This window comes from Zootoca vivipara, chromosome Z2 (genome assembly GCF_965207765.1).
Source record: "Zootoca vivipara chromosome Z2, rZooViv2.hap1.1, whole genome shotgun sequence".
NCBI classification, from domain to species: Eukaryota; Metazoa; Chordata; class Lepidosauria; order Squamata; family Lacertidae; genus Zootoca; species Zootoca vivipara.
Genome location: NC_142585.1, coordinates 43,367,074 through 43,387,166, shown reverse-complemented (window position 1 = coordinate 43,387,166; position 20,093 = coordinate 43,367,074). Strand labels below are relative to the sequence as shown.

The 20,093-nt window shown below is 42.3% G+C and overlaps 1 protein-coding gene across 2 annotated transcripts in view; it reads left to right on the top strand.

The window, feature by feature from the left end:
* The window catches only part of ASTN2 (astrotactin 2), a 608,691-nt gene that overhangs the window by 342,427 nt on the left and 246,171 nt on the right, over positions 1–20,093 (top strand). For both annotated transcript variants that reach the window (XM_035112940.3, XM_088665019.1), the window contains one exon: positions 19,499–19,649. In XM_035112940.3, the coding sequence (XP_034968831.3) occupies positions 19,499–19,649 (151 nt within the window). The remainder of the gene's footprint in view (positions 1–19,498; positions 19,650–20,093) is intronic.

Below are 20,093 nucleotides of genomic sequence, written 5' to 3'. Positions count from 1 at the left end.
GTTAGACCAGGGGTAGCCAATATTGTGTCCTCCATATGGATTGACTCGCTTCCATCCTGTCCATTGGCACTGTTAATTGCTAAGACTCACTTAACATTATGACCTGAGAAGCCCAGGGTCTCCGCTCCCGTGGCTGACAAAGACCTCTTTGCTGTCAGTCAAAATAGACTAGAGAGATCAATATTGTGACTCTTTGAAAGGTGGCACCATATGTTCATTTATGTGGGAGGATCTATCTTCTTTTTTGGTGATCACTCGTAGCCGAGTAAGATTGTCTTCCATAAGCATGGTTTTAACATTGTGTCTGTAAGTGACTGTGGCGGCCAATTCTGGACCCACACATCCTTCCACAATGGTGACATTGGTTTCCGGGTGGGAGTTGATCACGGTGTGGATTGCCAAGCATTCCTTCCTCTTAGCAGATTCCTCCCTTGCGTCCTGAGTTCGAGTGTCTTCAAGGCCCATGACACCTTTGGTAAAGGCTGTTCTCCAACTGGAGCGCTCACAGGCCAGTGTTTCCCAGTTGTAAGTGTTTACACTATATTTTTTTAGATTTGCCTTGAGATAGTCTTTAAACCTCTTTGTTGATCACCAGCATTATGCTTTCCATTTTTAAGTTTAGAATAGAGTAGTTGCTTTGGAAGACGATGATCAGGCATCTGCACAACATGACCAGTCCAACGAAGTTGATGTTGAAGAATCATTGCTTCAACACTGGTACATTGCTTCTCCCAGTACACTGATATAAGTTCGCCTGTCTTCTCAAGTGATGGAATCTTTTGAGGAGTTGGAGATGGATGATAACAAGCCGTGTGTTACAACGGCTGTGAAGGCGGATGAAGGCTGCAGCAGAGAGGAATCTGCCGATTTGTTGTGACTACTTCATCCCATCGGAACAGAGCCCTACTGCGAAGACTGTGTGTTGGTCAACGTACACTGGTCTACACACATAAAACAAATTCATGCACAGGCGTCTTCAAAAAACCCAATCCAACCCCCCAAAGTCCCATGGTGATCGGCAAATGGTAAAGAGGGCAGGATCGTGAAATCTGGAAACCCCTAGTCATGAACCGGCACACGGGCGGTGGATACAGATTCAGTCCTTCTGACTCAAGGAAAGAGGCAGTTGAGCAGCTCGGCAGCTGTATCCATGACTGGGCAGCCCTTTTTAGGATCCACTCTGCTCACCCCGAAAAGGGGGAAGGGCTAGAAAAGGTGCCCTAAACATAGTCTGCCTCCCCTTTCCCCTGACTGGATTATTGGAAGTGACCCCCCCCCAAAAAAAGCTAAACAACTTAATTTCTTAATTTTGCGTTAAAAAATTAGTTGTCTTATACATGGAGAAATACAGTAGTCTCCGTCAGGAGGTTGTGGACTTCATTGGAGGTTTTTAAGCAGAGGTTGGGTGGTCATCTGACATGGATGCTTTAGTTGAGATTCCTGCATTGCAGGGGGCTGGACTAGATCCCTTCAAACTTTACAATTCTATTGTTTTAATATTCTTTTCTATGAGTACTCGTAGTGAGTACCATTTTTTCCAGTCCTTTTAAACACCCCCCCCCCACTTCATTCCTACCACCCTGCCTGGAGAACCATTAAAAGGACTAAGCAGTCTGATTAATTCAGGGAATCCTCTTACGATGTGACTGAATGTGAGGCTGAAGCTTTATCCCCTTTAATAGGGCCTTTATTTTAAAACACAAACACTTCATTTTCTCCCTACATTGCAGCAGCAACCACACTCAGAACAAGCTGTGTTTCAAGCTGAATCCCATTGTGTTAGCAGGAGCTGTCTTTCAGTTGGGTCGATGAACATTTTCCCTGCCTTTTATTATACCTGTGTAGGTTTCCCTTTGAAGTTTCCCCTGTATTCACCATACAGCACATTTAGGTCTCATTCCACAGTGCCGTTCCTGGTCTTCTATTGTATTCCTTTGCATACCTCTGTAAAATGGGCAAAATGTAATATGCTTGTGTGTGTTGCAACAAATGCCCCTTTTTTGTACCAAACTGCTTCCTGCTGTTGCCTTCTTAGTGCTGACAATTGGTTGTACATTTTATTTCTCTAGTACCTTTTGAAAAGGGCTCATGTATTCCAAGAGGGCCTTTCAACATTCCCCAGCTCGTAGGTGGGAGGGAGGGACCATCCCTTGTGTGTTATTACTGGCGTGTAGTGACTTAAAATAAGCCATAAAAGTACCGGGAAAGGGCACTGGGAGAGAGGTTTTGAAACATCAACAGGACAGAACTTAACACTGTCTGTTCCTCTTGCCGAGTTGCCTGTTGCTAACACACCAGTGGAAGGTGGCTTCTGAGGCACAAGTCCTGTCTGATCTGTTTTGACACATCTAATCAGGTGAGCATGGTGATGCCTCCTCTGTACCCACTCACCAGTCCCTACCTTTGTGAATTGCAGTTCAAACTGAATATCCTTCACAATTACCTTGTCATCTTGAAGCAGTGCCAGTGGCTTCACCGAGGTTGATAAAGAAACAGAGAGGGACAGACAACATGCTAAGGAAGCTGCTGCAGAACATAATTCAGCCCCAGGCACCCACATTTTTTTTTCGCTGTGGGTGCCCAGCCTCCCCCCCCCCCGGGGCTGGCTTAACGCTGGTGCTCCAGCATTGCTGCCTTAACTCTGGCACTCCAACTGGGTTGGGGCTGTAATGGATTAGCCCCAGGATGGAAGATTTATTACACCCTGGATTAGAAAGAGTTAATCCACCTCCAGCTTAATTGACAGCACATCTTTAGGAAGCCAGACAGTTTAAAAAGGAGGGAATAACTGTTTTGGCAGTTGGAAGAGGGGGAGTGTGGTGACGAAGAAGGGTGTGGGGCCAGGATAGTGGTGGTTTAGGTTGGGCTTAGGATATCTTGAAGTTAAAGTCTGACAGAGTTAATGTATAACTGTAACTAAGCTTGTGAACTTATGCATCATTAAGAAAAGAAAAACCTATGTTCTCAAGAAAATAAAATTCATCTTCTTTTTGTGCCAAAGAGTATCATCTTGGTTATTCCAGCAGCGTATTAAAACTCAACGAGGTGGAGACTTAGAAAAGGGCAAAACTTACCTAAGGAAAAGGGGATAGTTTGTGTCCTAGAGCCACACAGGAAGGGCAGTATGGTGAAAACCTAGAGTGCCACAAGTTTGCCAGGGTGATATGGCAGACTGATACAGTGGGGATCTGAGTTGAGGGAGTCCCTGTTCTGTAGGCAAGAGGTTGTTCATTCAAATAGCCCTGAGGGTTTGTGAGATCAGGCCACGAAAGCTGGAATTAAACTCTCTTTAATGAGAAGCCCAGAATTGAGGGGTTTCTTTTAAGGTGTAAGGAATTGAGTGGGGATTGCTTTACCCCTGTACCCTTTCGTCTCATAATCTATCGGCAACGTCGTCGAGGGGGTTCGTCGCAGGGGCCTCCACCTCTGCCATAGGGCTTCTGTTGGGGCCCACTGCAGCCGCAGATGTGCTTCTGTGGTGTGCTGGCCACAGTGGGCCCCAACAGAGGTGGAGGTCTAGCCCAGTCACCACCACGGTGCTGAAATGTGAATGTGCGCCATGGCACAACCTCATGATGGTGGGTCATGCATGCCCTCGGCACTCACAGTCTGGGGCACTGCTGCTATATATTGTAGTGCTGAAAAGAGTGGCAGATTTATTGTGACAGAACCTTTGGTGGTTTGTAGCCCACTTCTTTAGACGAATGAACTGCTTTCTTTGGTACACATATTGTGTTCATACACTAACACATTCAAAGGGGAGTGTAGGCAGCAGATCCAAAAGGCCAGGAAATACAATGGTTAAACAGAGCCGGTTTGCAATAACAGAAAGGAACCTACACATTCAAACAGTCAAGGTTTGGCTCAGTGTGTTATGTGAACCAAGCCACAGTCTTCAGCATTTCCATGCAAAGCTCAAATGTATAAAGAAAAGCAGTGACCACTCAGGATAGCAGTAATTGGCAGCAACACACAGTCTTTGTAGCTTTGCTTTGCTAATTTAACAAATTGAATGGGAGAGCTCAGGTGATCAAGAAGAGCCAGCCATATTCCAGTTATTGCAATATATCTCTGGCCAACTGCTCTCTCCCCCCCCCTCTCTCTCACACACAGAGAGGGAGGGACGGAAAGAGGGAGATATTGGGCAAGGAATCAGTCAAAGCACCCATCTGCACTTATTTGCCTGCTGTCCTCTCCGCCAGCTGTGCTATCTGCCACTCTCCCTGCTCTGCCTTATCCAAACCTGCTTTATTGCCTTTCCCTCAGTGTAATGGGCTATTGGTTTTCTGCCTATGCTGCCAGGTGCTACATCTGCCTGAAACCCATCCTGCAAGGATTTTAGTGCTAAGCACCTGTCAGGTATCTCTTCTCCTAACCATTTTATCTGGGTTTTTTTATAAAAAAAGTTTTATTCCTCTTTCCTCTGAAAGGCCACCAAGCAACAATTCTGCTGCTGTGCCAATAACTTGCTGTTGTTGCTGACTTCAGTAAAGCAGGCAAGCAGGAGACAGAATGTCATGTATTTTATTGTCCCATGACACAGAAGCAGTCGAACAAATTGTGGTGGGCAAAGAACAATTGCCATGTCTTACAAATTTGTTCGTCCCGGCTTCATGCATGGTCCTGTATGAGACGCAAAGTGACAATGGTTGATTTTGAAGGCCCTGTGGTTCACATTAGAGAGACTGGGGTGGGTATTCTGAGCCAGCTTACTCCAGGTCCTGAATAGGAGGTGAGTGTATGTTTACAATGAGTTGTAGATCTAGTAACTCATGGTAGTTACTTAGGGAAGGGGGGTATTCTTTTGTTATTTGTGTTTTAACTATTTATTCATGCTTTTATCTTGTGAACTGTCCTGAGATCTTTAGATGAAGGGTGGTATATAAAACTAATAAATAATAATCAAGTAGGGGAGGAGAACAGATGTATGTCCCATTGGCTGGGGACCAGCCCTCTGTAAATGGAATAAATAAAGCCTATGTTTACTATTGGATTAGACATGTGTACTGAAGTTAAAATGTACATGGTAATAGAGAGAGGTGATCAGCTTAGCAAGTATAATTGCAATAATAAAACAATATTAATAGGCTCAGAGAAATTGCTTAATAATGCTCCAGTTAAGAATCCTAACTATGCATCATCCCCAAATTGCAAATGAGCTTGCTGAGTTTACAGAGGAACTTACAAAAAGAGAGCGAGAGTGAGAGCGAACAGCACAAATGCATAGCTTGATAATTGAGTTAATTAGTGTTCAATTACTAGACATTACTATCTATTACTAAATATTGCTGCTACCAATTAGGTGTTGAATGGACCCATATTTTGCTGCAATTAATAATTTAAATTTTATTAATAAATGCACAAATGTGTTTGGGTACCAAGTGAAACATCTATCTGCAAATGTATGGGAATGAAAACATAACCAGGGGTCATAGTTGTTGTGTTTAAATGTAGAAATTTCAGTGGAAATAATTGCTTTTTAACACATTGAACCCTTTCAGGGTTCTCAGAAGTTGGATAGGACTGTGGTGAGAGAGAAGCACAGAAACTAACCTAGCTCAAATAGCCATACTGGTCCACGATTAAAGAAGCTTCACTATAATTTTAGATGGTTTCTTAATTTGGCAAACCGGAATCAACAGGGTTTGTGCTAACTTTGGTCAGAACAGATAAACCATACCTTATGACATTTTCTCTGCCCCCACTTGCTGTTGCTATGCTGAATGGCAGAGGCTTGGAGGGATATGGGATACAGATTTATGTGGACACAATGAATACAGAGATGTGCAAACAAGGGTATACGTATAAATTATTACTCTTCTGCCCTCCCATCTGCTATCCTGGAGGGCTATCAGTACTTCAGGCCAGAGGCAGTTTGGTTGGACTAGGTTTGATGTTTCAGAAGGAAAAGGGGAGGATCTTAGTGTAAAGTGCAGAGCCAGAACTGAAAGGATGAAAAATAATAACCTTAATAAAATGTATCCCACTCTTATATTGAATGCAACAAAATTCTTATTCTCCCACAAGCATTCAAGAGAGACTATATATTTCTTAACAGTTAAGGCTGATTCAAAAATGCATGCATTTTTGTATTTTTGCATTCATATTTGAACTGTGTCCACAGTTATTTTTAGTTGTTTGTCTCTTATAAATATATATATATATACATATTAAGAGTTAGGTTTCTTCCCACCCCCCATGTATTCTAAATAGATAAGCTGCTAAAAATACTCAGATTCTCAGTCTAAATATGCCATGCGGGGTGTATATTGGAAATCCTGTTGCTTTGAAGTGGCACTAAGAGCTTTTCTGCATTGCAGTTTAAATGTATTTGTCTTCTTTGCAGCTGGGTTTTTTTGGGGGGGGCGGGGGGGGGGTAATGATTAGCTCTTTAAAGAGTTCTAAACACAAGAGCACTCAACAAACTACCGTATATATTTGTTTCCAAGTCTTTCAGCAATAGCTAAATCTACAGACAATGTGTTGCATTCAATGATAGTACTCCTCAGAGCAGACCCATTGAAACTGATGGAATTAAGAAGTTCTTTAATTTTAATGGGCCTACTCTAAGTAGAACATTCTCTATCTTTAAAGTAAGGGTCTTTTGATCAGGCTATTTCTGGTCTGTGCCACTTTTGCAGCTGTCCACCTCTAAGCTCGTTTCCATGTTAAGCTATGCTTTAAAATCTCAATGAAAATTGATATCTAAACAAACACACACGCCTGTGTTTTTGTGTTTTTGATACTTTTTTGGACCAAGATCATCAGACAGGCCCCAGCTAATATGGCCCCCTCTCCTGATCTTAACACCTGGGAGGGTCTGTAGGAAGGAAGAGCTCATTCAGTTATTTGGAGCCTAAGTTGTGTAAGGATTCCATTTTTCCTTACACACACACTGTACATAGAAAAGTAGGTACAGAACCTGCCTTTCTCAAATGCTATAATTCTATATTATTTTTTCTTTCTGTCTGTCTTTTTGTGTTATATTGGGGTGGTTGTAGATACCTGTGAGTGAGCTTTCAATCATATGGACCAACACCTGCAATTTCTAGCAGTATATAGCTCAAAGCAAGCTTTACTATCTCTTTGAGAATTATGCCTGCATTTTGAACATTAGGGAAGACTGAAAGAAAAGAGATTTTTAGATAGAGAGCAGAAATCACGGGGGAACTGTACTGTTGTGGGGTTTTTTTGGGGGGGGGGCTCCACTAATCCCAAGAAATTTGATTATTGGGGATATGAAGGTTAAATACGCTACAGAGGAATTCCTGGGCTAGCCTTTCCAAAACAACATAGCCAATACAGCGCCATTGAGGGCCATTGGCAATGCAAAATAAGTGTCCTGGCCGTGACATATTGTTTACAATATTATCAATTAAATTAAGTGTTCAGACTGGATAAATGAAATGGATTCATGAATCAAAGTTCCAAATTTGGAAGGGAGCTTATAGACAATTCAGAATAACTCCTATCTAGAATTTATAAGTTATTACTAGAATGGGAGATGTCAGGGGGACCCCCCCCCAGGGAGCCTCCCCCGTCATCCTGACCAGCACTTCGCCCAGCGACAGCGGTAGCAGTGGGTCAGGTGGGGGGAATGAGGAATGGAGCGGAATAGAGGGAGGGCTCAGTGAGGCATCCGAGCCCTTGCACCGCCCCAGCCAACTAGTGGAGGAAGGAGGGCTCAGCGATGTATCAGAGCCCCTGCACTGCCCTAGCCAACAGGTGGAAGAGGGAGCACAGCCGTTTCCAGCGCCCGAATTTAGGCACGCGCCCAAACACAGGTTTAGGGGGTGGCATTTCAGGGTCCCCAAGCTATTATGCTGGCCCCGAAGCAGGAGGGCGCCATTGCCGGATTCTGCGAGTGACTAGGAGGTCATGTTTTCTGCTATCTCTGCACTGTAAATAATATGCACAATAAAACCTTAAAAGACAGATCAGACTGGAGCGTCTTTACTCGAGAGTAGCGCTCGCAACAATCCCCTGACAGGAGACAGAGGGTGAACTGGTAAAATCAGCTATGATACATTGGGCAAGGGATATAGGACATAATACAGGATTTTGTGTGAGGGAGAAAAAAATATAACATTTACAGCATGTTATAGATTGAAAGAGAATTTTATGAAAATAATGCATAGATGGCATCTGATGCCTAGTAAGTTAGCAAAAATGTACAAATCAGAATCAGACACCTGAAGGAATTTACTTTTTATCAAACGTGGTGGACATGTGAAATGGCTAAGGGCTTCTGGGAGATGATCTACAATGAAATGGGGGGGGGAGTTTAAAAAGGTACTTTTTAAAAAAGACCAGAAGGCTTTCTTTTAATATTTACTAGTTTAGATGTCCCTAGAGACCAGGAAGAAAGAGTCTTTAAGGAAGACTGAAAATCATTTATAGAATATTTGAAAAATCATTGTAAACATTAAAATGTTGCAGGATTACAGTGAATTCAGCAGTATAAAGTGAACTGAGATAAAACTGAAAAAGACAGAATATGGAATACTTAGAATATGCAGCAGAAAAGGACAAATAAAATGAACCATGTAAGGGTAGAATGGAAGCTGATGTTAAATGTATTGTTTGTTCTGGGGTGAATGTGTATGTAGAACATTTGTAAAATGTGAACAGAGACGGGGGATTTGGAAGGTTGCCAGGGTAACTGAGTGTGTTGTCATAGGAAGAGTTTGGAACATTTGGCACAAGGCTTGGAATATTTGAGAAAAGGCCAGAATGATCTTGGCAGGCTGGCTGAAAGCAGGCTGGGAGAGATGGCTTGGATTCCAGTGCTGCACTGCTGTGGGAAATAAGCCCCTCTTGAGATGACCAGGCTGTAAAATCTAGACTTTCTGTTTGTAGATAAAGGTGGAAATATGTGTTATTAAACCATATTCCTAAAAGCCTGACAGGCACCGCCATGTCCTGTTCACACTGGAACACAGAGTGCCTGGAACCTCCTGGAATCTTGCCACAGCTTGGCAGAGGTTGGGGTGGCAACCTACCTCTGTAACAATACTGCAACTCTAAAGTCAGATTCCAGTTCTCCTATATCGTTGCATTAACTTTCCATTTCTTAACTTTGCTGTATTGTATATGTAAACACAAGTCCCAGGGCCCACAAGTCCCACGTTCAACACTGCTATGTGCAGAGAAATGTTGATGTTATAATTGACACAATAGCTGCCATTCTTCCAAGCCATGACTCTTCACATCTGCCTTGAAATAGAATAATATAATTATAGAGTTGGAAGGAACCCAGAGGGTCATCTAGTCCAACCCCCTCCAATGCAGGGAACTCAACTAAAGCATCCATGACGGATAACCATCCAATACCTGCTTTAAAATTTCCAAGGAAGGAGAGTTTACAACCTCCCGAGGGAGACTGTTCCACTGTTAAACAGTTCTTACTGTCAGAAAGTTTTTCCTGATTTAAGTCAGAATCTCCTGTCTTGTAACTTGAAGCCATTGGTTTGATTCCTACCCTCAGGAGAAAACAAGTTTACTCCATCTTCCATGTGACAGCCCTTGAGATATTTGAAGCTGGTTATCATATCTCCTCTTTTTCAAGCTAAACATCTCCATCTCCTATAACTGTTCATCACAAGGCTTGTCTTCTGGAGCCTTGATCATCTTAATTGCCCACTTCTGCATACGTTCCAGCTTCTCAAAATGCTTCCTGAATTGTGATGGCCGGAATTGGACACAGTATTCCAGATGTGGTATGACCAAGCCATTACTTCCCTTGATCTGGACACTATACTTCTGTTGATGCAGCCTAGAATAGTGTTAGTTTTTTTTGCTGCTGCATCACACTGTTGACTCATGTTAAGCTTGTGGTCCACCAAGACACTTAGATCCTTTTCACATGTACTGCCAGTAAGCCAAGTGCCCCCCCCCCATCCTATATTTGTGCATCTGGTTCTTCTTGCCTAAGTGTAGAACTTGACATTTGTTCCTATTGAAATCATTTTGTTTGCTTGGGCTCATTTCTCCAATCTGTTAAATATATTTTGAATTCTGAATCTATCGTCTGCAGCATTATCTACCCCTCCCAATTTGGTGTCATCTGCAAATTTGATGAGCATCCCCTCAATTCCTTCATCCAAGTAGTTTATAAAGACGTTGAACAACAACGGGCCCAGGAAGGAACCCTGCGGCACCCCACTTACCACTTTTTCCAGGATGACGAAGAACCATTAATGAGTACTATTTGGGTTCAGTCAGTCAACCAGATACGAATCCACCTAACAAATCGGGTAATTCAGGGTTGATATGGGGGTAATTAACCCTGGCAGACTCCCCAGGGTGGGGGAGGACTGTCTCGTAGACCCGCAGATCGTCCGAGATTGTCAGATGGCATCAAGGTGCAAGCAGCAGGATGCTGGGTCCCAGAGCACAGCATGGCTAGCACTCTCCAAAGTCACTCACGCAAGCCGGAATTATCTGTTTGATAAAATAATTAGATTTCGACAATAAACAGACATAATCTGGACCGAAGAAGACTGAGATAAAAATCTGCAGAATTGCACAGTCCCTGGTGTTTAAGCTTGGACTTCAAAAAGATTCTCAACATGGTGTTTGGATTTATGGAGGTGATTGGTACGTTCCTTTTTCTTCTTTTCTATACCTATAATTGTTTTTCTATGCCAAGCCTCATTAAGAAACCTTTTTTATATATAAAAAAGGAGTACAGATGGACTTCTATTTATAATTAAGTATTCAAGTGTGCAGCTTTACTTAGACTTGATAAAGATAAAAGAAGAGACAAGATGGCCCTTGTTAGTATGACACAGCACAGAAAAATGAGAATTCCTCTCTTTTTCAAGGGAAGTGGGAAATGCTAGCTGACTTTATAATGACTTGAGGTAAGAATTTGGGACAACATACAGTGCACATGCACATGTTTGCAGAATTTCTTCATTATTAGCGAGAGAGAAGACTAAGTGGATGTCTAGCAGCCCCCCTTCTAGGGCTCAGAGGGGGGATTGTGTGGTCTCCGGGAAAGCTGATTGATCACCAAATGACATATCTGTGGAATATATTGCAATATTGCAAACAGTATGCTTGACAACACTGGGGAATTATCATGAACAACATTGGGAAATTATCGTGAACAGTTAAAATTCAACAACTTGGGAGTTACTGTGTCATTAAACTTCAAGCATCAGGTCTGGGCAACAGCCCGTATTGGAAGATTGGAATGAAGTCAGGAAAAGCTGTGCTGGCAAATAGATGGTTGAAATACACACACACACACACAAACACACACACACACACACACACACACAAATAAAGCTGTACCTGATGGATGAAAGGATATATGATTTTTGACATGATTGAGAATTGCACAGCCAGGGACGGGGAACTTTAAAGCGTCAAAATCGGAATGTGGAAAATATGAGAACAACAAGAAGAACGCAAAAATGAAAATATTGGAGATATACTTCAGAGGTCCAGACTATGGGAAGCTCTGGGGGGGGGGGGTAATTAATAATTTGGGTTGTAATTTAGCTGTTTTTAATTTAATTTTATTATTTTTAATTGGATGATTTTTTAATTGGATGTTTTTATTGGAAAATTAATAAAAATGATTTATAAAAACAAAAACAAAAAAACCCAGAATGCATGTCTGATTAAACTCAGCTTTCCCTTGCCTGTGTAACATAAAACCCAGGAAGACAATAATTGAGGGGACGCGGGTGGCGCTGTGAGTTAAACCACTGAGCCTAGGGCTTGCCGATTAGAAGGTCGGCGGTTCGAATCCCCGCGACAGGGTGAGCTCCTGTTGCTCTGTCCCAGCTCCTGCCAACCTAGCAGTTCAAAAGCACATCAAATGCAAGTAGATAAATAGGTACTGCTCCGGCGGGAAGGTAAACGGCATTTCCGTGTGCTGCTCTGGTTGGCCAGAAGCAGCTTTGTCATGCTAGCCACATGACCTGGAAGCTGTACGCCAACTCCCTCGGTCAATAATGTGAGATAAGCGCCGCAACCCCAGAGTCAGTCACGACTGGACGTAACGGTCAGGGGTCCCTTTACCTTTTTAACTGTGACATTAGGGAAGTTTGCTGTTGAAGTGCCAACATTGTAAAGTAGTCTTGCAATCTACTGTACAGTCTCTCATATCATCTGGGCGTGTAAATTTGCAATAGCATTATTAGCCATGTGAGCCACTACAGATCTTGTGGAAATATCTTCTTACACTTGCTTCACCTCCCTTTTCTGATTTCTCTGTCTCCTAGTTGCGCTCAATTCTTGGAGTCACTGTGTCAGTTAACCTCACTGACTTGATAGCAGTAGTTTATTGTCTTTAGCAAACTCCAATGCAAGAGTTGTGAGTTTTATCACCCCACTGCAGGCTTTCTTTGAATGTGTGATCTTTTTTAAAAAGGTGTCACCTGCTGTGAAATTGAACACACTGAGTAATTGCAGCAGGCCTTTAAGACCTTTGCAGACATATAATTTACAGAGCTCTTGTACTGTTGAAGTTTGTCATGTACATGCAAAGTCACATACTTTGTCTTAAACTTTTCACCAAATTCTTGGTTGCCAAGGAAACTAGCAAGTATTGACAGATGGAGAGAAATTCTTAGTTGCACCTGAAACTTGTACTTGGCTTCCATGGGGATGGAAACTCTGGGAGGAAAAGGGGCTTTCTCTGTTTGCAGCTCTGGAAAGACATTGCTAGTGAAAGTAGGAAGTATAGGGCTAGATAGACACAGAGTCCAACTTGGTATAAAACAACTTACAATGTCCCTGCAGTATAAGTAGCTTCCTTGATGTGTGCTGAATTGGACTTCACATCTAGTATTATGTTTCTTGTGTATTTTGTGATGCAGTTGTTTGGAGTATGGGGTGTTAGGGAAGGGGTAGTACCTTTGGTGGGGGACACATTGTGCTTCTTCTGGGGTAGTTTGTATACCTTTGGTCCACACCCTGCACTCAGCTCTCACCTGTGGCTCCTAGAAACTGTCAGCATGCGACAGTGGCCAAACCCTAGAAAATGACTTTGACTAGGCAGCCAAACCATCTAAGGATAGCTGATGGGTCTCAAACCCTTGGTGAGTTATGTACTTCCCCTGGATGCCAAGATTGAGCAAATCAGACCAATAATGAGTTCAAAGGACAAGAAGGTGGTTTCTACACATACCTTAGAGCAGGCATGTCAAACCTGCGGCCCTCCAGATGTTTTGGCCTACAACTCCCATGATCCCTAGCTAGCAGGACCAGTGGTTGGGGAAGATGGGAATTGTAGTCCAAAACATCTGGAGGGCCGCAGGTTTGACATGCCTGCCTTAGAGGGAAGTGAGGGGCAGATGGAGTTCATCAACTCTGGAAGGTACCTCATCTAGGAGAAGAGAATAAAAGGCCAAGGAGTAAATCCTACACAGATCTGGAGTGGTCTGGAAGATGGTTGGATTGCACCTTATGTACCTCCTTCCAGCACCTCTTGCAGCCAAGGTGGTGCCAAACATATTGTTCTACTTTCCTTTGGACCACATCAGTGACACTGAGAATGGGGTCTTGCTACCTGGGAAGCCCAGGTCCTCCATACTCACAGCCCAGGCTTGCTGCCCAAAGAGGTAACTTTGGTGCTGCTAATATAGCGATTTGACTTCATCTCTAGAGGCACACTCCATTGAGAGACTCTATTGTCTATCAAGACAGACAAATGCCAACATGAAAAGGCCGCATCCTGAAGCGCCTCCAGATGTTTGGGATTACAATTCACATCATCCCTGACCACTGGTCCTGTTAGTTAGGGATGGTGGGAATTGTAGTCCCAAAACATCTGGAGGGCCAGAGTTTGCCTATGCCTGAACTAGAAGCATGTAGTGGGAGTCTACGCTTAGTCAGGGATGGGTGAATCCGTCCATTTCAGTTTCTCATCTTTCCAATCTTAAATTTAGTTCTCCACATTTCTACAGCAGTTTACATTCTTCTTTTGGAAAAGAAAAAAAGTCCCCATGAAAATTCAGTAGCATTTTAGTGCAAATTATCTTAACATACATACTTGCATGTGATTTTGCCTAATGTACAGATTTTTGCAAAGTAGTTTCTCCTAATGCATGTTTGTGCATTAATCTTGAATAAGGTAGGTTCCAACTACCTACTTGGGCATACAGTTAATGGCTCTGGGATTTTGAGCATAGCTGCCAAGTTTTCGCTTTTCTCGCGAGGAAGCCTATTCAGCATAAGGGAAAATCCCTGTAAAAAAGGGATAACTTGGCAGCTATGATTTTGAGAACAGTATTTTTTCTGCATGTTCCCCTTAGAATGGGCTTATCTGAACATGGGACACCTGGGGTTGTATCCAACTAAGTTTTACTCAGACTGGACCCATTGAAATTAATGGACTTCTGTCATTTTCAGTTCATTAATTTCAGTGGGCCTACTCTGAGTAGAATTAGTATTGGATACAACCCTTCATCTACATTAGTATAGGTATTCATACCAGAATTGTGCCAGAATGCTCAGAAGACTTGTTTTTCTGAGAAGGTGACTAAGATTTTAATATCTCTCATCCACCCTGCCCCTTAACAAAAAGATCAGTTTTGAAGAATTTTATCTGAATGTTTACATGCCTCTCCACTCTTTGTGAGAGGCAACTTGTGCATGTATCTGATTTGAATAATTCTTCAATTCTTGTCATATCAGTGAACTTTTCACACACACACACACACACACACACACACACACACACACACACACACACTTATACCGGTACTTACTGAATGGCACATGCGTTTTTTCAGGGGCTATGCAATCGTAGTTGCAATTATGCATTTGTCATCAGATGTATTTCTTTGCTTAAAATAAACAATGCAATATGTTATTTGTTTTCTGTAACAGTAAACTAAAATTAAAACCTCCTCCCTTTAAGCCTTGAGTCCTTCCTTTACTTTTAAATGGCAGTGTGATTGTGGCAGTAGTCTAGGGGGCAATAATGGGAAGGGAGTGTGCTTTTATTTGCTTGTTGATGCTTTAACTGAGATTCCTGTATTGCAGGGGGTTGAACTAGATGGTCCCTTCCAACTGTTGTTGTTGTTGTTTAGTTGTTTAGTCGTGTCCGACTCTTCGTGACCCTTCCAACTATTGTTGTTGTTTAGTCGTTTAGTCGTGTCCGACTCCATGGACCATAGCACGCCAGGCACTCCTGTCTTCCACTGCCTCCCACAGTTTGGTCAAACTCATGTTGGTAGCTTCGAGAACACTGTCCAACCATCTTGTCCTCTGTCGTCCCCTTCTCCTTGGGCCCTCAATATTTCCCAGAATCAGGGTCTTTTCCAGGGAGTCTTCTCTTCTCATGAGGTGGCCAAAGTATTGGAGCCTCAGCTTCACGATCTGTCCTTCCAGTGAGCACTCAGGGCTGATTTCTTTCAGAATGGATAGGTTTGATCTTCTTGCAGTCCATGGGACTCTCAAGAGTCTCCTCCAGCACCAGAATTCAAAAGCATCAATTCTTCCAACTGTACAATTATACAATTCCATATTCTGGGAATTTTAAGCGTTTCCTGATGCCAAACCCTCAAGATAACATACAAACAAGTGAGATAAAAATATTCAACAAAATCAATACAGCATTTAAAAGAAGAAAAGAAAAAGAAGGGGGGAATGAATAGCAACTAAAGCCAGTAGGGGAGACTGTGGTCACTCCCACAGCATACATTTGAAGAACTATTGTGCCACTTTTAACAGTTGTGGCCTCCCCCAAAGAATCCCAGGGGTGATTTGCTGGGTGTGTGTGTGTGTGTGTGTGTGTGTGTGTATCCTAACAACTCTAAGCACCCTTAGCAAACTGCAGTTCCCAGGAATATTTGGGGGAACTAATGATATTAGAGTGCTTTTAAATGTATGCTGTGAATATGTCCTCTGAATCAAAGCCACAGGACAGGCATACAAAACTAAAGAAATTCTCCTGCCTGATTTCAAGTTTGTTGGAGGGACACTGTTGCAGGCACTTTTCAGATGCATGGTCAGCCATAAAGGCTAGATAGTTTAATGTTATAAAGCTATATGGCCAGTGATTCCTCGGTTTCCCTACAGCTACATATATAGTCTCCCTACCTCCCTTCTATACCCCAATTTCCTTCCCCAGCTTCTGTATTCTTTGTCTCATGTCCTCCAGACTGTTAGTATTTTCCCAGAACGGTTCCAGTCCATACCGGAACTTTAGATTTGCACATTTTAGATGGATGAACGAGCTGTACTTCCCTAGCTCAACAAATCCACATTCATTCATTTGTTTTAGATTTGGGAAGTGAAAGTGAAATGCATTGAAAAGTGTGAGATGAACAAATGATTAACAGAAAGATGTGTAAGCCAAGTGAATTATGATGAATGCTCATTGTCATCGAACTGCCTTGCAAACAAATCAGAACAAATGCTCAATAAAGACTTAATATAATCTAACATTCCTGCAAGCTTTGTGCAATCAAATCAGGATGGATGCTGAATTAAATAAGTTGACTGAAGGGGCCCTCTGTCTGCCTGATTATTCCAGTAGTGGACTGACTCCCCCCCCCCTTTTTTTTCGTGTTTGTCTTCTGATGGATGGGAAAGTTTTTGATTCATCCCTCTCATTGTGCAATTGTGTCTGTGTGACACACAAATGGATATATATTTTAAAAAGTAAATTTTTGATACGCCCTGTTCACTGCTTCTGCAGCAGGCACAGTATTCCAGAAAAAAAAATGTGAAGTGTGTGTAGAATCGCTCAAAACAAGCAGCCCTTTAGAAGATCCCTGGGGCATGCAATGTGGCAGAAAAAGGTCTGGTTTGTCTCCTTCACGCACATCAGTCTCTTTCCCATGTGCTCAGAGGCTTTGCTTGGAGGACCTGCCAGTCGTTTTCTCCAAAGCAACCTTTTGTTCTCAGCTTCCTCTGCGTATGGCAGTCAGCCCTCTCCTGTTTCATTGTCACCTGCTCTTGTCAGACCTTCATATTTAAATAATAATCCTTCTCTCGTATCAAACGGTTCAATGAAACAATCCTGCTTGATACATAGCAGCCCTTTCTCTGTTTTCTTTCACTGTGGCAAAAGAAGGAGAATGCCAGCTTGTTCATCTTATTTGAACACTTGGTTCCCCTCTCCTCTGTTCTCACTCACTCATACTCTGACGAGGTTAATATTTAATACATCCATCTGCTCAGTCAAGTCCACCAAGCCTTCTGCCTTAGTGGTTGCAGCACCAGTTAGACCTTTCACCTTGCTTGAAAAGGGGGACCCTACTTTACTTAGGAAAGTACTGTTGATGTATGCAACAACAGCAGCAAGAATACTATTTGCCCAGGGATGGAAAGAAGGAAGAGCCCCATCGAAAGGAGAATGGATAAAGAAGATGATGGACTATGCAGAGATGGCAAGGCTGACTGGGAAGATCAGGGACCAAGAAGATAATAAATTTAATAGAGAATGCCATAACTTTGTAGAATATATTAAAGAACACTGTATAAATCTAATAACGTTAGCAGGATTGGCATAGCACTTGCAATTTAAAATAACAAAGGATAAAAATGAAGTACAATAATCTGGACAAATGCAACTAGATGTAGTTAAAGGGAAGATACAGTACATTTTTTGAAGCTGGGGGGGCTGGTGGTGGAGGGAAGTCTGGGGATTCAGAGAACCCCATAAAGGTACTGATGTGGACTATGGTTTAATGTAAACAAGTGGCATAAAATATTTTATGCAAATATTTAAGTCTTATTTTTGTTCGTTCTCTTATCATAATTTGTATAATTTGTATTGTTTATTAGTTTATTTAAGTCTTATTTGAAATTTGAAATTATGGTTTGACTTATGGTTTGGATTAAGTCATGTTAAGTTATGTTAATTTTCTTATTGTTTTTTTTAATTTGTTTGTTGCTTTTTTGTTAATTTGTTTATTGTCTGCTTTGTTTTGTCTATTTTGTATTGTTTATAGAGTTGAAATAAAGATTTTTCTTTTAATAATAATAATAATAATAATAATAATAATAATAATAATAATGTAAACAAGTGGTTTTTTTTTAATTAAAAAACTGGTGTTTTTTCCCCTTTTTGAAACTTTGAAAAAGAAATTAAAGAAAAAGAAAAGGGTGACCTCTATCCAGCTGCTGCCACCAGACTCTGCCGCTCTCTCAGTGTTATTCTTAGCCTTTAAAGCGCTAGGCCATCATGGACCTGATTATCTCAAAGCCTCATTCTCCCATATGGACCCTCCTGTGTTTTAAGACACTTTTGGAGACTCTGTGCCTTCATGTGAGCAAGCATGAGAGAGAGGGCAATCTTAGTGGTGCCATCTGGAGATTTGACAGGCTCCCTCTTTGCTGTCTTTTAGAGAGAAACTGAAAGCCCCCACACCTTTAAAGGTAGACTTTTAAATACAGTGTTACAGGTTTGGAGGGTCAGTTTGGATGCGGCCCAATCGCCTTCTCAATCCAGCCCACGGACGGTCCGGGAATCAGCATGTTTTTACCTGAGTAGAATGTGTCCTTTTATTTAAAAAGCATCTCTGGGTTATTTGTGTGAGCTGCCTGGTGTTTTTACATGAGTAGAATGTGTGCTTTTATTTAAAATGCTTCTCTGGGTTTATTTGTGGGGCATAGGAATTCATTCATCCCCCCCCCCAATAATATAGTCTGAGAGACGGTGGATCGGCCCACAGCTGAAAAAGGTTGTTGACCCCTGGTCCGTGTGATCCTGGGTATTTGTTTAGAATCTAGTAGAAGAGGCTGCTGAACCAGTCAGATAAGTTTGATAAGGTCATTACCTGGCCAGATGAGTACCATGGTTTACATATCCAAGACACAAAACTGGGCTTTTTCTTACCACACCTGGTTGAATGCCACATCATCCTGGGATGGGGAATAAAAGGGCAAGAGTGTGTGTGTACAGTATGTGAGGTTTGGGGATTTTTTTGGTTGATGCCGGAAGCTTGAGATCCCTGGAACCCTAATGGGAAAGCAAGTTCTGCTGGGGCATTAATGTGGGAGCCCTTCTATCCTATGCTCATGTGGATATATGTGTAAATAAAACCATGATATGCTAAAGACACCACAGTCTCCACTGACCTCCATTCTAAGGAAATAGAACCGCAGGTGAGCTGAGACACTCCTGGAGTTTCTCTCCACTCAGATATTGGGGTGTATGCAACAAGATGATTTCTGAAACTGGTTTGTTTATTTGTGCTTGTTAAATTCGTGGGACCGTTCTTTCATGCAATTAAAACAGCACGTGGAAACTAGATTAGCATGTTGAGAGGGAATTGCTAGCCTAAAACTCAATCACTCTGTTTTTTCTGTGTGCAGGGGATTGAAGCCCCATGTGTAGTTGTGGTCCTAACTCAATAGTTTATCACCTCTGAAAGAAAAGCCTCTTGTGCTCTTTGTATCTGGCAGCAATACAAAGAACAGAAAAAGAACAAAAAAAAAACCCCACCCTCCCTTAAATTTTACTCCCTTTAGCTTCACCAGTGGGCACACGAAGCTGGTTTTAACAGAACCTTTCTCCTCCAAGGGAAGAAGCAATGCTGTCAACCTATTTCGAAACCATCAATGACCTTCTCTCCTCCTTCGGGCCAGTTCGAGACTGCTCGCGCAACAATGGTGGCTGCACCCGGAACTTCAAGTGTGTGTCAGACCGCAAAGTGGATTCGACGGGCTGTGTGGTATGTACACCTCTGAATTCCTCATGAAGAGAAACAGCATATGAGGCTAGGGGATGGGGGGGAAATGATTTGGTTAATATCAGGCTTCAGATCCTACCTAGGGTTCAGCTAGGTGATGGTATCCTGAACACACATTGTATGCTAAGGGTGCTTGTCCAATTTAGGGATTAGCCAGGCAGTAGCATCCTGCACTCTCATTTGGGCACTGGGTTCAGCTTGGTAGTAGAATCGTAATTCGCTAATTTGGCGACTGGGAGTACAAAAGTGACCTGGTAAAAATGGGAAGGTGTACATCCTCAGCACAACTGTTATGGATAGGCAAGTGTCGTTAATTAAATGTTAAAGCTTCCAACAGAAAGTACTTATTAGTATCCTGGCTTCATCACTTTTTCGATATGCTTTAAGCATCACTGTGCACAAATTCAGAGTTCTCCAGGTCCTTGC